Raw genomic sequence first — 15,839 nt, 5'->3', positions numbered from 1 at the left:
CCCAGCTGAAGTTTTTGTCAAAAACAATATTAACTACATTGGCTCATGGCAACATTAAATAATTTTTGCTGTGGATTTAGCTGCTTTCTGTATTGTAGGGGTCTGAAATAGGAAGGTGTCTGCAAGGGAAGAGTTGATAGTAATACAGGAGATGTCTGTCAGATTAATTTGTCATTTTAACACCAGCAAAACTGATGACATTGTAATGAAACAGGTGTGTCAATTATTATTGTAATATCATGGGTGACAAATTCCTCCTTAATTTTGGTGCATTATAATTTCACATGAGAAATTACAAAATTGCCATGGCAAGGTTCCGTACATCTCTTCAGTGCCAAGATGGCGCCAAAGATTTAAAAAGTTATGAATGAACATGTCAAGGCATTAAACCTAAACACATGAAGGAGAACATCAAGAAGGATTCTGACAGTAGCTTTTCAGTGTGGTGTTCTCAATCAATATGAAAAAAGGCAAGGGAAATAATTAGGGTTTGGACAAAACGCAAGTGAAATTATTCCCAAATTTCACTCGTCACCATTTGATTACACATACATATCTCTATTAAAGCACTTACTTCTGTGCGGCAAGTGTAAGAGTTCCACATGTGTCGGCCATATCATCCACAAGAATTGCTGTACGATCTTTAACATCTCCCACAAGCACCATACTAGCAACTTCATTGGCAACTTTTCTCTGGTTATCAAAACCACAACATAAGAATTTTGTAGCAGAGCTCCACGCGCGGCGCAAGGGCGCGTGTGAGCGGAGCCCCATAGCTAAGGAAATGTGGTAATCTACCCATCTGAGAAAATCTGGTAATCACGTGACTGTACACCGACCGACTGACCGACCGCCCGACCATTCGTTCGCACCACAGGCATACCAATGTAAAATAGCTCAATCAACAGGTATGGCAACCCAAATGCAACTCAAGGTTTTATTTGGAAGGAAATCACATGGCAGCCCGGACTTTTAGAGAGAAAAAACAACAACAAAGTTGTGTCTTTTTCGGCGTTATTTTTTATGTTTACACGCACGTGGATAACAGAGAAAGAGCCAGAGCAAGTTATTGAAAACAAAGGAGAGGAATTTCGTAGCAAGAAAAACATGGAAATTCAAAGTGGCAGTGAGAAAATGAGAAATGCTAGCGGCCAGCAAGGTGAAAATGAGCGGCAGTGAAAAATAAAAGCAAACATGAACACAGGAAACAAAATATTGGGTAAGCACATACGACAATTCCTCCATAAAAATAATGTGTAACTAGGAAGTTTGACATTTTAGTCGTACAAAACAGCACTGTAGGCGGGTAAAACAACGGCAAGGGAAAGACAAAAAAGTGTGCTGCACGTGCAATTTGTTTTCTTGCTAATTAGATCTATTAGTCTTGAAGCCATTTTCATTGTCGTCCCCATTTAGCATTACACGACAGGGCTCAAAGTTAGTGACTAACTGGTCGCATATGGGACTGGATTTTTGGTTGTGCGCCTAAAATTCATGTGTAATCGCACCTGTGCGCCATAAAACCCAAAGCACAGTGCGACTGACTTACTTCCGACTGTACTTACGAACTCGAACTAGAAAGACGGTGTGTGTTTAATTGGTCTATTCTCCCAATGGATTCCACGAACGCGAATGTTCTTTTTCGTTTTGATGTTTTACTCCATCCCAGACTCTTCTGTTTTGTAATAAACGCCGCTGACACATGCAAATATATGCTACGAACCAAACACGTGCTTTTTGCGCAATGGACGATCATGTCGAACGATCAGTTTTAAGGTCAATCAAAACAAAATTCAGTGCGGATTAAGAGCCTTTTTTTCCAGGTAAGAAAGTTTTTAAATCATATCCTAGGTACATGTAAGTCATTGCGCATTTAACAAATTCATTAAAGATTAACTTTCATTCTCATTCGATACACTTGTTGTTGTCAGTTTTGAATTTTTTTTCAAGTGTAAGTTTTTTTTAGTCACAGCTTTACTGTCAAAAAGAGAAATTAGTATTAAAAATCACAACGGTATTACTGCGTAGCAAATCGGCTGTGTTTTATCAATCACAGGACTGAAGTAAAAGTACCAAACGGAAGATGACAAATAAACGTGACACTGTTGAGCTTTTTACTTTTTCTTTTGAAATAGATGCTCCGAACATTATAACTGTGCTCCTAAAATTTCGGCAGTGCGCCTAAAGATTTACATCTGGTAGCACAAGTGCTCCCAAACTCAAATTTAAACTTTGAGCCCTGCACAATTTAATTTTTTTTGTTTACACGTATTGTTAACCAGAGCTTCGCTTTTAGTCCTGGCTAAATCTATATATTAATGCCATGTCTGTATAATAAATACATGCAACATTGTTTCAAGAACATAAACTGCCTATGATTATCCTTGCAAGAGATCGACTCTTTTACTATTACATGCAAATAAAGGAGATGTCTTGCCCATGTTTGCCTCACTCATCATAACCCACATGTACAAAGGAAAGCCTTTAACTTTAAACATACGCTGTCAAAAATGTAAAGCAGTTCTTCAAAGTTGATGATTTAGGCTAAGTATTTATGGTTAATAATGGTTAGCTTGAACCCTGGTCTGGATTTTCAGAGCCACAAATCTCCACCTGTTTTCCCCTTTGCTCAGGAGAATGCAGATTACTTTTCTGGAATTACATGTATTTACTGAGAATTAAAAAGTAACAGAATAAATGCTTTTAATGTGCAATTGTACCTCTTTATGGATTAAAGCAAAGCCAACATTCAAGTGATCAGCAATTGATGTTACTCTGAAGGAAAAAAAAAGATAAAATTAATTCCTTTGTGAGATGAGCTTCATCATTATGCTGTATCAGAGCAAATGCTGTAGTGACGAAGTACCAAACTGCCAATCAAAAAAGCCAAGACATTGATAAGGTAAAGTCATGCATTTTAAAGATAAATTTCTTCTCTCTCGAGGCAGAACAACTATTTCAGTGCAGACAGACTTAAACAGAAGTTAAGTTTCGTATGTGGTGAAGGCTACATGTAGATAAATGGTTAGGTTGAGTATCAGACTTCAGATCAACACTCAAGGTACTAAAATCACTTTGTGGAATAAAAGTAAAAGTTATGCTTTCACACCCACAAGAGGTTAGATATTCTAGCTTTCTAAACTTAGTATGAAACTCTGTGGGCCCCATTTGGTGATCAAATTGCAGCTGAAGATTAAAAACAAATTCGAACTTCCAGCCCATGAATATACCATACCAGATCAGTCCATAAGAAGTGTTACAATCTGTACACATGTATTAATTAATACAGCCTATCATATAAGAATACTGGGGGATGGTAGGGGGCCAAAAAAGAGAGGGGGCCTTATAACTTTCTTTCCCTAAAAGGGGGGCTTATTAGAGATTGGAGAGCCATGTCCAGCCCTGGCCATGAAATCCAGAGTTTCTTCACTTCTTACTTAGTTCCACACTTCTCAGAGGTGTGGAAGTGTGGAGTAGTCTGACAGAGTAAGGATATTGTCGCACTTTTCCCCAGTCATGAACCCTTTGTCATTCTTTACTTAGTTCTACACTTCTCAGAGGTGTGGAAGTGTGGAATAGTCTGACAAAGTAAGGATATGGTCTCACTTTCCCCCAGTCATGAACCCATTGTCATTCTTTACTTAGTTCCACACTTCTCAGACGTCTGGAAGTGTGGAATAGTGTGACAAACTAAGGATATTGCCGCGCTTTTCCCCCAGTCATGAACCCCTTGTCATTCTTTACTTTGTTCCACACTTCTCAGAGGTCTGGAAGTGGGAATAGTGTGACAAAGTAAGGATGTTGTCGCACTTTTCCCCCAGTCATGAACCCTTTGTCATTCTTTACTTAGTTCTACACTTCCCAGAGGTGTGGAAGTGTGGAAAAGTCCGACAAAGTAAGGATATTGTCTCACTTTCCCCCAGTCATGAACCCTTTGTCATTCTTTACTTAGTTCCACACTTCTCAGACGTCTGGAAGTGTGGAATAGTGTGACAAACTAAGGATATTGCCGCACTTTTCCCCCAGTCATGAACCCCTTGTCATTCTTTACTTTGTTCCACACTTCTCAGAGGTGTGGAACTGTGGAATAGTCTGACAAAGTGAGAATATTGTCGCACTTTCCCCCCTGTTAAAAACCCCTTGTCATTCTTTACTTAGTTCCACACTTCTCGGAGGTGTGGAAGGGTAGAATAATCTGACAAGTTGAGTTTAATGTCGCACTTTCCCTGAGTCACGAGAAGCTCAGTGCGCTTTATGAGCACTTGGTTTTATTTCTGTATGGTTTTTTACATTTTTCCTTAAGAACTACTTTTATTTTGAATAGCAGATATAACCATTGTTTCAATGTTTCAATGCCAGCTGTTGGAAGAAACTTAAAGTTAAGAAATCCGATCTCCAACCAAGCTTTCTTCCTTATCAGTACGGGTTCAAATTTGATAATTGTTAGATCATGCCATATATCCACTGTTTCGCAGTTGTTCCTCTTCTCTAAGGTTATGTAAATGCTGGACACAAATTATGATCAAGACGCAACACCACCCTCGGAGGCGAGCAGCTCGAGGCCAAGAAACCTCGAAAAAGAATTCACCTAAGGGTGACTCTCTAAAGAAGAAAAGGAGGGTGGACCATGCAAATATTTTAGTATTGTCACGTGCAGTAGAGATAATATAAATATTGCCGACCCCATAACACACACCTAAACGGTGATCCCCTTTTCCACAGAGAGATCTGCAGGTAGCTACTCTAGGCCGATAAGTCACAATTATTACTTTTTATAAAATAACTGAGATAGTACGCGTGATCCGATTGGTCAAAAACCTATGGTTTATTATACCGGTAAACTCACAGAAGAAGGCATCCGGACCACGAGCCATAAACAAAACCGCAAACAATGATTTTAGAAAGGCTAAAAAACAGAACAAGTTACTTACCCAGCCCTTCTTAATATCAAAAGCATTGGTTTCCACATTTTATTACTGCCATAGCTTTAGAAGTAATAAAGTACAAAGCTGGAAAGCAGTTTACATTTCACGACGATGCCAAATCGCAAAGAAAGACAACAACTGTGTGAATTTCTGGTGTAGAAAGTCTTAGCCATGTGCTAACCAGCAACAAAACGGATAGTTTTAGCATTCTTGATTTATTTTATGTCAAAATTAAATTCCTTAATGAAAGAAATTGTTCCAAAAAGAGATCTCTGATCAAGATATGGCACAAAATCGGCCGCTGTAGGTTGTAAACAAGCTGCCAATGATGATGAAAGATGTCAGAGTTTCGGGCTGGTTTTTTTCAACATTTGCACAAATTATTCGGTGATATTGATGCCCTAACCTACCTCAAACCACCTGACTTTACAAATCGACAAATATTAACGCCAATATGTGGCTACGGCAAAGAAATTTTTCTCCACCACTGACATATTTCCACCGGTCGCTGTACGTGCATATAAAGTTACATGCGACAACTTCACAAATGCAGCCACGTCATTACCGCAGCATTTCTTAATCATAATAAAGTCCAGAAAACAGATCTTAAACCACTGCGGCTTGTAAAATGTGAATGAAGTCCTCTATTACAATAGCTGCCAGTTCCGTCTGTAAGCACGAAATTCTTACCGATCGACTCAACAAACAGCTGCGTACAGTCTGATGTTCAATTAATTTCTTCTTCTGTAGTAAACAAACCATGAGCGTATTCTTTCATTGTACGTTCGCATGAATAAATGCTGACTTTTCCTGTAAAACAGCTTTCATAAGTTATCATGTAATGAGTGCAAAAACTCGTGTTTTGAAGTGCTGCTGTTTGTTGTTTGACTGAACTGAGTTTTGAGAAAGTTCAGCGCTATTAAATCGTGAGTCATGATTGGCTTATGATGACTTTAGAGAGAAGACATGACTTGATCACAGTACTAAAACCATATTTTTTACCTAAAAGACTCCATTCTACTAAAAGTTATTTTATAAAAGCAATAGACCACACTTTCTATGGGTTTACCGGCGTGATAGCCCGCTTTGGATGTTGGGAGAACACTCGAAAAGCTTGTAAATCACTCGCCTTCGGCTCGTGATTTACAAGTTTTTCTCGTGTTCTCCCAACATCCCGCGTGGGTTATCACGCCGGTAAACCCATAGAAAGTGTGGTCTATTGCTTAAATACAGAATGCTGTATATTTTTCGAGCATTTTAGGTCATGAACCTGATGAAGGAATAGAACAATAACAATTGATTTGAGCATTTATAAACTTTATCAAGTTGATCTTAAAGCGAGGAAGATAGAACGCACATACTCTGCATTCTTTACTGCCTATTTTTAGCGTTGTCACGATCTTAGGAGACCTGACTGTTGTACGCAATTGAAAGCTCCCGGGGTTAAGATTCTTTGTGTATTGTATTTGCGTTATAATGTGGCATTCACATTTAAATTATATGGAAATTCCTAAAACAAAACGTTTTATACCCAAAGGGTTTGAATTGGGTACGAAATTGAGTCAGCCAAATAGATCTATAGGAAGAAAAAAAACCCACAGTAAGACGTCTCATATATGGCACATTAAGATGAAAAATTTCAAACATAAAAATCCATAGATAAGATGACGTTGTTGAGGTTTCCGTTGAAAAATAAATAAATAAATAAACGAAGATAAAGGACTGACGGGGACTTCGTGACAGAGAAAACGTAGGCTTGTTTTGTGGTCGGGTATTCAAACAGATGGTAGTGAAACAAGGCTGATATCTTTTAGTCACAGAATTGTTGTCTAAACTTAAAATAGCATTTAAAAAGATGTAAAACGAGTTGCAGGAATAAAACCAACAAATACTCCCACTGCGCTTTATTCTCATTAATTCATACATAGGAGTGTAACTAAGGAAAGAATGTCAAGGGATTCGTGACTGGGGAAAAGTGCGACAATATCCTTACTTTGTCAGACTTTTCCACACTTCCACACCTCTGAGAAGTGTGGAACTAAGTAAAGAATGACAAAGGCTTCATGACTGGGGAAAAGTGTGACATTATCCTTACTTTGTCAGACTTTTCCACACTTCCAGACCTCTGAGAAGTGTGGAACTAAGTAAAGAATGACAAGGGGTTAGTGCCTGGGGGAAAAGTGTGACAATATCCTTACTTTGTCGGACTTTTCCACTCTTCCAGACCTCTGAGAAGTGTGGAACTAAGTAAAGAATGACAAGGGGTTAGTGCCTGTGGGAAAAGTGTGACATTATCCTCACTTTGTCGAACTTTTCCACACTTCCACACATCTGGGAAGTGTGGAACTAAGTAAAGAATGACAAAGGGTTCATGACTGGGGAAAAGTGTGACATTATCCTTACTTTGTCAGACTTTTCCTCACTTCCACACCTCTGAGAAGTGTGGAACTAAGGATGAAAAAGGAAAGTAGGGATCTTGTGGCCAGCACTGGACATTTGTGAGATTGGAGGGCTTACCTTTTAGCACCACCAGCATCTGGCGACACAATTACAGACTGCTGCCAATCAAGAATATGCTCTTTGATCCACTTTAACACAGCTGGTTCAGCATACAAATTATCTACTGGTATGTCGAAAAAGCCCTGAAATGGTAAAAAAGACATTGATCAAAATTTTGCAGGAAGTATAAGGTACATTCATTTGTGTTTAAAATCAGTTTGGTAAGTTTAAAGTCACAATAATTCTGCAACAAGAATGTTACTGTAAAACATAGTACTAACCTGTATTTGAGATGCATGAAGATCCATGGTGATGATGTGATCTGCACCTGCTACGGACAGCATATTGGCAACCAGTTTAGCAGAAATTGGGGCACGACTCTGCAATACCCAATAAATGATTGCATAAGTGAATTATTTGGAAAAGTCAGTGGATAGTAGTGTTTGGCAGTGAACAGCATGTGTATGCATGTATTACAATCACAACACAAAAGGGCATAACCATAAAATAATAACATTGTCATGTCGACGAGTTGCAGAATTTAATGCAGTTTCTTAGTTTCTTTTCCTTAGGCTGACACCAAAGGCTTCTTGTATTGAAGAAAACAGAGAGAAAAATAAGAGACCAGCTACCCAGCAACTGCAATGAAATGCTATAGACCAGCTGTTTTTAGTTTTAAACTGAGGCATACTTTCAAAAAGAAAGGATTTGTTTATTCACACATTCCTTTACATAATTATTAAAAATTTTAAATATCCTCTGCTCACATTGTTCACATCTACTAGGATGGAAAACAAAACAAAACAAAACAAAACTATAAATGATACAAGAAGTTACAACTAAGTTATAATACAACATTGTGGAATTACAATAAATACTCGATTATTTCAAAATGTAAAAGTTCGTTGAATGAAATCTTAAAATTGTCTTTCCACACTCCTACACTGAATATAGAAAATAAGTTTTTTGAATACATGTATTCCTCCTGAATGATTAAGGTAAATTCATCTTTAAAGTTTAGACATGAGCAGATGTTTCTTCCAGTAATATTTTTGGTGCCTTCAGAACAGCATCCTCTTGTTTAGTCATTTTATACTGTCTTGCCTCAACCATGATAAAAAATAGGTTTTCCATGAAAAAAGGACCATAAGAAGGGATAACAAATCGATAAATAATTAACACTTGTATCTAAAGGATAATTTAACTAAGGTTATGACATTATTTTACCTTATCTTTCTTGTCCTGTCTTGCATATGGAAAGCACGGAATAACTGCTGTGACACGCTGTGCTGATGCAATCTTACAAGCATTGATCATGATTAACAGTTCCATTAAGTTGTCATTGATGTCACCACAGCCACTTTGGACAATGAATACATCTTCTCCACGCACTGATTCACCAATTTCAACACTGAAAATATATATATATAAAAATAAACAGTGGCACTTAGCATAATAGAGCAACCTTAGTGTGGCTGAAGTCTCCTTTCACCCCCAAAAGATACCAGTCTATATTCAATAAAAGTTAATGGTATACCGAGTGGTAGCAAACTGATAAATGTGCTATCCCGCTAGTGGTGATATCTTTTCTATCCACACATGAGTGACATCATTTTTGACCAGTCAGCTCACAGTATTTTCGCATGCTGCCAAGCACTTGCATTGTGGTTTGCCATCATTATTTTGGTCTTTTTGAAGTTTTTGTGTTGGTCTTTTTGTGAGTTGGAGTTAAGTTTTATGCTTAACTTTATCATAAAATGGAGACAAGCAGGTTTGTCAAGATATTTTTCAACACTCGAAGAGAAATTTCGTATCTCTGTGCAGCCATGAAATATCCTCTATAAATCAGAAAGCCAAATTAAAGCTATAGTCATTTCAATTGGGAAAAAGATGTTGTCATTTGTTCTTTTCCTTCCTTCTTTTCTTCCTCTTGTTTTATTACTACACCCAAAGACCTGACGCAAAAATATTGGCATTCTGTCGTGAACACCCTAAAAAATACCATAGTCCCAGGGGGGGTTGGGGGGATGTACCCCAGATTTCAAGTGACAGGGATGATCTAATAAGGCCAAAACTCAAAACCCCAAAAAATTCCTAGGGCTTCCAACAAAACCTAAAAATATCCCTGGACCAAAGATTAACCCCCCAGGGGGGGGGGGGGGTACTGCCATATATGGGCTATATGGGTATGTGCCGCTGTGAAGGGTATGGTTTTCAAGCAGTTTACTCTAGGATAGGGTATATAAATCAGAGCATTTGGGTCTAGAATAGGGTATCATTTTGCAGGAAACTGATCAGTTGGTTGAAGATTTTATCTAGCCTGGGGAAACAGCTACTCTAGGGTAGGGGGATTTTGGGAGTTTACTCTAGTATAGGGTAGCAAAATTCAGCTGAACTAGCTCTGGTATAGGTCAAGGGTTCCAGGGTCCCAGCAGCACATCCCCACCCAGAAATTCCTAAAGTGCCCCCCCCCCCGGGGATTAACCCCCCCGAAAAAACCCATGCTGAAATTAATAATCTCCAGAAAGCATTAAAATAATGATATAACATGAAAAATAGAAACATTAGAAATTGTATGCTTGTGTTTGTTTACTCCACATACCATCTGAAGTTATCTTTTCCACATCTGGTAGTCATTCTAACAACACTCAAGACACCTAAGCCTAACAGCCTACTCATGCATAATAAGTTTGGTTGTACATGTTTGTACTATATTCACAGAACTACGCAGCTAGAATATGCGGCACTACCAGGAATCTTCAGATTGTTTTGAATAGCCAAAGAATCCATGCTTTAATCAAGCCATACAAAAAAATTCTTGCCAAATTTTCCTTCCTAAAAAACTCCCGGAATTGAAAATTTTAAAACATAAAAGATTCTTCAATCACCCTGTCACTTGAAATCCAGAGTACTCAACTGGGATTGAAGTACATGCTTTAATGCATTGACAAGCAACTCCTAACTCCTTGCACTTTTAAAATAATAATATTGTTAACATGTATTACATGTAACCAACATTAAATTTTAATACCACTACATGTATTACTATAAAACATTATTTTTACTAAGACGTTGCACAGGAAGCTGGGCCAAAATTCATCCCCAAAACAGTCTCATAGTGTAAATTGACGCATCAATGACCTTCCACTCAAGCACAACCTCAAATGGTAACCTGTTTTCACATGACATCATTTCAATATTCAACGAGGACAGACAGCAAATTGCTGTTCAATGCTTGAAATATCTAAAAGTTGTAACTCTTCATCCTTAGGATGCCTAAAATGTGTGCAATTCCACAATAATTGGTTTCGGCTCCATTAAATCCTATACCAATTGGACAACATTTTAGGAGGAGCCACCCACAATGTGAGCACACTTACTGACAAGATATATTGAGTAGGAAAACAACACACAGAAAACGTAATGCACTAAATAACGAACTAAATACACATGCCAATTAAATGATAAACAAGAGAGTGCACATATTTAAATATAATTTGATGCACACAACCTACATTAACTGGAAGGGTAATAAAAGGATTAAATAAATAAAAGATATGGTGGCACCCTTAAGCCATGATTACCAGACTCATCTCCCGCAGTGTAGCGCAGTTTGATGCCTGCCATGTTGGTGTCCCAAACCAAACCTTTGAGACCTGAACTTTTTTTCATGTAAACACTTTCTTTTGTGCTAGTAAATTTGAATATCTGCTAGCCACATGAGTAAAAAAGCTCTATAGTCCTCTGTGGTGCTGCTTGACTGGTTATTTTGCAATGGGATGTTCCATTGCCTTTTTCATTCCAATCCCCCCCCCCCCATCCCTTATATATATGGACGACCCAGATACTCCCAGCTCGCAGTTTTGTCAAGCCCTTTAGAGGTAAAAGGTAAAGGCGCACACGAGCCAAAGGCCCACACGGCCAGAGCTCATACTGGTTTCCATAGCATGAAGTATGCCCAGGAGTATTGCTACTCCCCGCTAGACAGGATGCTAGTCCATCACAGGGTTACCCCCCAGCAGTATGTCGCCGGTACTCATTTATACACCTGGGTGAAGAGAGACAAACTGGAGTAAAGCTCCATGTCTAAGCAAGGGTTTCAATAATAACTGAAGTAGCCAGCAGGTTTGAATAGAGTACCTGACTGTATCAACAAGAGGCCGTTAATCCTGTGCCTCTAGGGGGGTCTGGGGGCATGCTCCCTCAGAAAAAAAGGGCGATCGCAGTAACAATGGAACGTACCCACGTGTATCTCTTAGCTCGCTACATAACACAAAAATACGTCAAAACCAAAATAGTTTTGATATACACACTGCACATGGTTTACACGAGACAAGTGATATCTCCTTCCACGAAACTTAAAATCTTTGATTAACGATTTTTATACAGCGTGACCGTTTATAAGACTTATTATAAACTTATAGTGAATCGCACCAAATAAGCTGAGGGTTTGAAAGTATTACCTTGGCGCACAGTAAGCTGTAGGCCGAGGCGTTATTTCCTTGTTAGAGTGAAAACAATGTAAAGAGCAAAGTTTCAACAGAAAGCTCGAACAAGCTTTAAGTTACCTCGCGCTCGCAGCTTACCTAGTTTCCTTGTTTGAAAACTTTTTTAACACACATTTACCAAGGTCGTTTCCCAGCCGTTCAGAAATCAATTTTGCCAGTTGCTGATGCGAATTTCCGCCAAAAATCTTTATGTTGGGCATCTTCAACGACGCGTTATGGCAGTCAAATTGATCTGAAGATCTAGGCATGCAAAGATTATGGCGGCAAATGTGGACGAATAGTAAGTACTTCATGTAACTTGGACGCGAAAATTGACGATTGATTTCAGGGACGGGGAGGGTTGGTGGTGGGGGGCACTTACGGGAAGTTTAGCGGGTAAAGATATACTGCCGATGCCTTCAAACCCCGACCCTGTTTAAGACAAAAATTGTTCATTTCTCTACCCTCCTGACCTTATACATTATGACCCTAATATTTTAACATCATCAAAAAATTGCTGGCACCATAAAAGCAGTCTGCTCATTGCTGACCTTTCACTCTCTTTTAAATTCTTTCAAGGCAAAAAAATACCTTGTTCAAGAGGCGAAATAGTTAGCCTGTTCCAGGTGTTAGATTTTGGGGACGACGCAGACAGACGTGAGCCCGGATTTGAGCAGAGAAAACGTCGAGGGGTTGGGGCACGCACCCCACTCCACTTCTGTGTGAACGCCTGGGACAGGCTACCAAAATTCATGAAAATGCTTACCCTGTTTGAAGTCTCAAAACTCCCATACTGCCGCTGCCCACTGGTTAGCTCAGTTGGGAGAACGCCGGTCTGCTGAACGGAGGTTCTTAGGTTCAAACCCCGGCCGGACTAACACTCAAGGTCAATAACTGAGGAGAAAGTGCTGCCTTTACATTAATAACATCTGCAAACGGTTAGACTTTCTTGTCTTCTCGGATATTGAAGGAAGAAAACCTGTAGGTCCCGTCTCACAGCACTGTCCTTTATCTGGTTCTTGTGGGACGTAAAAGAACCCACACCGCTGTTCGAAAAGAGTGGGGGACGTGGACTTTGGTACCCTGCGAACAGAGTCTCCGTCGATCTTCCTAGATAAGTCGAAGCGACTCTGCTAGCAGGGTAGGACCTTGGTGGTGTGGTCAACCTCTACAGGGGGTCGACGTGAATAAATAAATAAATAAAATAACATACACATTCACGGGTATATACCCGTTTAGGCGAACTCCACAGGGGGTACATATCCGCTGCACCCTTAACATTTAGGCAAGGCTCCGTACGGTAGAGTAGATTTTGTACAGAGTTTTCGGATGGAAAATAAGCAAGAAAGCAAGCAGAGAAAGCAATGCAGAGTAACAGACGGCATTTAGTTGTGACGAAGTATATAAGAGGGTGCCAATGGGGGTACCCAATTCTCAGTTAACTACTCATTTTTCGGCCATATATCAGTTAACTACTATTTTTTTGGCCAATTCTCAGTTAACTACTAATTTTGGTTAGCTATTAACTTTCACTTTCCTACAGCAAATATTATTCGGTCATAGCCCGAATTTTCTTTTCTTCAGCACGTCAATCACTTTTGGGGGTAGGCCCTACCGAAAATCAAGGTATAAATTTACTTGAATTCACATAAACGCCGCCCCTAGTACAATTTATAAGTAGCTGAAAATATGGAAAAGATCATAATTATCTAACCGGAGTAGCAAAAATGGGTAAGCGATAGCTGTTAAGACAGTACCGATTTTTGCTGCAAGTACAAATTAGATCTAAGTCTCATAACCATCATTAGGACAACAGCCTCATAGATCCAGGCGCACCAGTGATGATTTCGTGCTGATCTTCCCGAATGGGTCATCCATTAGCCTGAATTTCATCCGATTACTTCGTTTCTGTTTGCCGGGTACAGTACTGCTCTGGTGCCTTTTGCACATATTAATATCAGTTAATGTGCCTTTGAGTCCTCAGCGGGACAGAAAAAAGTCAGAAAATTAAATAAATAGCATTTCTGTTTGCAAAACTTTGTTGCTTTCATTAACATCAACGATTGTTTTCAGTATAATTAATAGAATGTCACTTAACTTTTTTAACTGTTTTAAAACTTTTCATTTCTCAGTCAACTACTAATTTTTTGGCCAGTTATCAGTTAACTACTGTTTTTTGGCCAAACTGATCAGTTATAACTGCTAACCCCACTGGCACCCTAATATAACCCTGATGATTCAGGGTTATATTCTTGAGCTTCTGCCTGTGAACTTCGCGCCATCTCATAATGCGGTCCCAAATGCGGTCCCTTTCTTCTTTTTACAAGGCATGCGCACTCTTGGACATGTGCTTGAGTGTAGCAGCCCGCGTCGCAGACGTTATTTAACCCCGGGGGGGGGGGGTACTCGATATATCCCTGGGTGGGGAGGTGCGGCGCGGCCCTTCATACCCTGACCCTGTTTAAGACAAATATCGCTGATTTTCCTACCCTGTTTAAGACAGAATTCCGATTTTTGATACCCTGTTTAAGACATTTATCCTGTTTAAGAAATAAATTGATAAATCGATACCCTGATTAAGACAAAAAAATGATAAATTCGATACCCTGTTTAAGACAAAAATCCCGAAAAACATACCCTGGCTGGCCGCACGTCTTCATTAAGCCCTTATAAGGGAGTACCCCCCCCCGGGTATTTAACCTCAGTTAGTAACGAACTGACTTCACTTAACCAGCGTTTAGTTTCGTTTGGGGCGCAGGGTGTAGGGGCTTTTTTGCGATTGGGAGCGGCAGGATCTACAGGTATAGAATTATAAAGCCCACCGTACTGGATAGCATAAAAACGCAAGAGGAAGATGTCATTTCCGAGACGCTAATTGAAAAATTTTCTGGGGGAGCATAAACTCCAGACACCACTATGGGGCACCTTCGGAGCTGACCAGCTAGCCACTTCCAAGCGTTCAGGCCTAGGTTGTTCAAAAGCTGGATAGCGCTATCCACCGGATAAATCACTATCCAGCAGATACGTATTACGGGAAACAATTGCGCTATCCAACGTTTGAACAACCGGGGCCAGATCGTGAGGACGGCGCTAAGAGATTGAGCGGGAGAAACAGCCCGCTTGAGCCGCACTCCACTATCTGAGCGCCTGAAACAGGCTACGCTCTAACTTTTCTTCCCGTGCGCACAACCTTGTTCCCAGGTTCTCTCTCCTACCCGTCGTCTCTCTCGCTCGGTAGGGCGAGTAGGAGAAAACCCTGGCAACGAGGTTGCCCGTGCGCACACCTTCAAAATCTCTCACTACACCCCTGACTAGCGGTATCTTATCGCTTATGAAATCAATGCCCAAATGAAGGAAGAAGAGAAGCACAAATCATCTTAAAACTTGGACTAGAAGGGTTGGGCGGGTGCATTTTCAAAATTTTTATATCGGAACTGAGGGGTACAATTTTCATATGAATTTTTTTTTTTTTGTGGGGAGGGGGGGGGGGGGCGAAGTAAAGTTTTGATACAACAAACTTTTCTGAAAACCCCCATCCCCATGGGAGGTAATAAATGATCGGTCCCTTGCCCCCCCCCCCCCCCCCCCTCCCCTCCACCCAGGTTTTTCACGCGGATTTTTCCTGTATTGCCTCTGGAAGTCAATTTTTGCGATTTTCAGTGTAACCCCTTTCAATCTTTGTAAGGGGTTTTAGGAGGGCTTATCAACAGAGGAACTTGTATCCGAGGGGTCTTATAACCGGAAGAGAAAAGGCGCTTACAAACAAGCACAGGCGTACGGGCAATTTTTTGCCAAGGGGGGGGGGGGGGGGGGGGGGGCGGTAAACCATTTGCCCAAAAAACTCTTGCAAGTTGCCCAAATTTTTACAAAACAGTCGAACAGAAAGGAGGGCCATACGATGCAACAACATAGGCCGTACTACCATATG

The 15,839-nt window shown here is 40.1% G+C and overlaps 1 protein-coding gene across 1 annotated transcript in view; it reads right to left on the bottom strand.

Moving 5' to 3' along the window:
• Window positions 1-12,214, bottom strand: part of LOC140947699 (ribose-phosphate pyrophosphokinase 2-like) — a 16,781-nt gene extending 4,567 nt beyond the window's left edge. The window contains exons 1-6 of the mRNA XM_073396875.1: window positions 12,011-12,214; window positions 8,652-8,835; window positions 7,706-7,804; window positions 7,443-7,567; window positions 2,721-2,775; window positions 575-693 (exon numbers count right to left, since the gene is read on the bottom strand). Of these exons, the coding sequence (XP_073252976.1) occupies window positions 575-693; window positions 2,721-2,775; window positions 7,443-7,567; window positions 7,706-7,804; window positions 8,652-8,835; window positions 12,011-12,180 (752 nt within the window). The 5' untranslated portion in view covers window positions 12,181-12,214. The remainder of the gene's footprint in view (window positions 1-574; window positions 694-2,720; window positions 2,776-7,442; window positions 7,568-7,705; window positions 7,805-8,651; window positions 8,836-12,010) is intronic.
• Window positions 12,215-15,839: the final 3,625 nt, after the last annotated feature.

This window comes from Porites lutea, chromosome 9, assembly GCF_958299795.1.
Source record: "Porites lutea chromosome 9, jaPorLute2.1, whole genome shotgun sequence".
Taxonomy (NCBI): Eukaryota; Metazoa; Cnidaria; class Anthozoa; order Scleractinia; family Poritidae; genus Porites; species Porites lutea.
The sequence above is the reverse complement of the archived record's forward strand: the minus strand, read 5'-3'. Positions and strand labels throughout refer to the sequence as shown.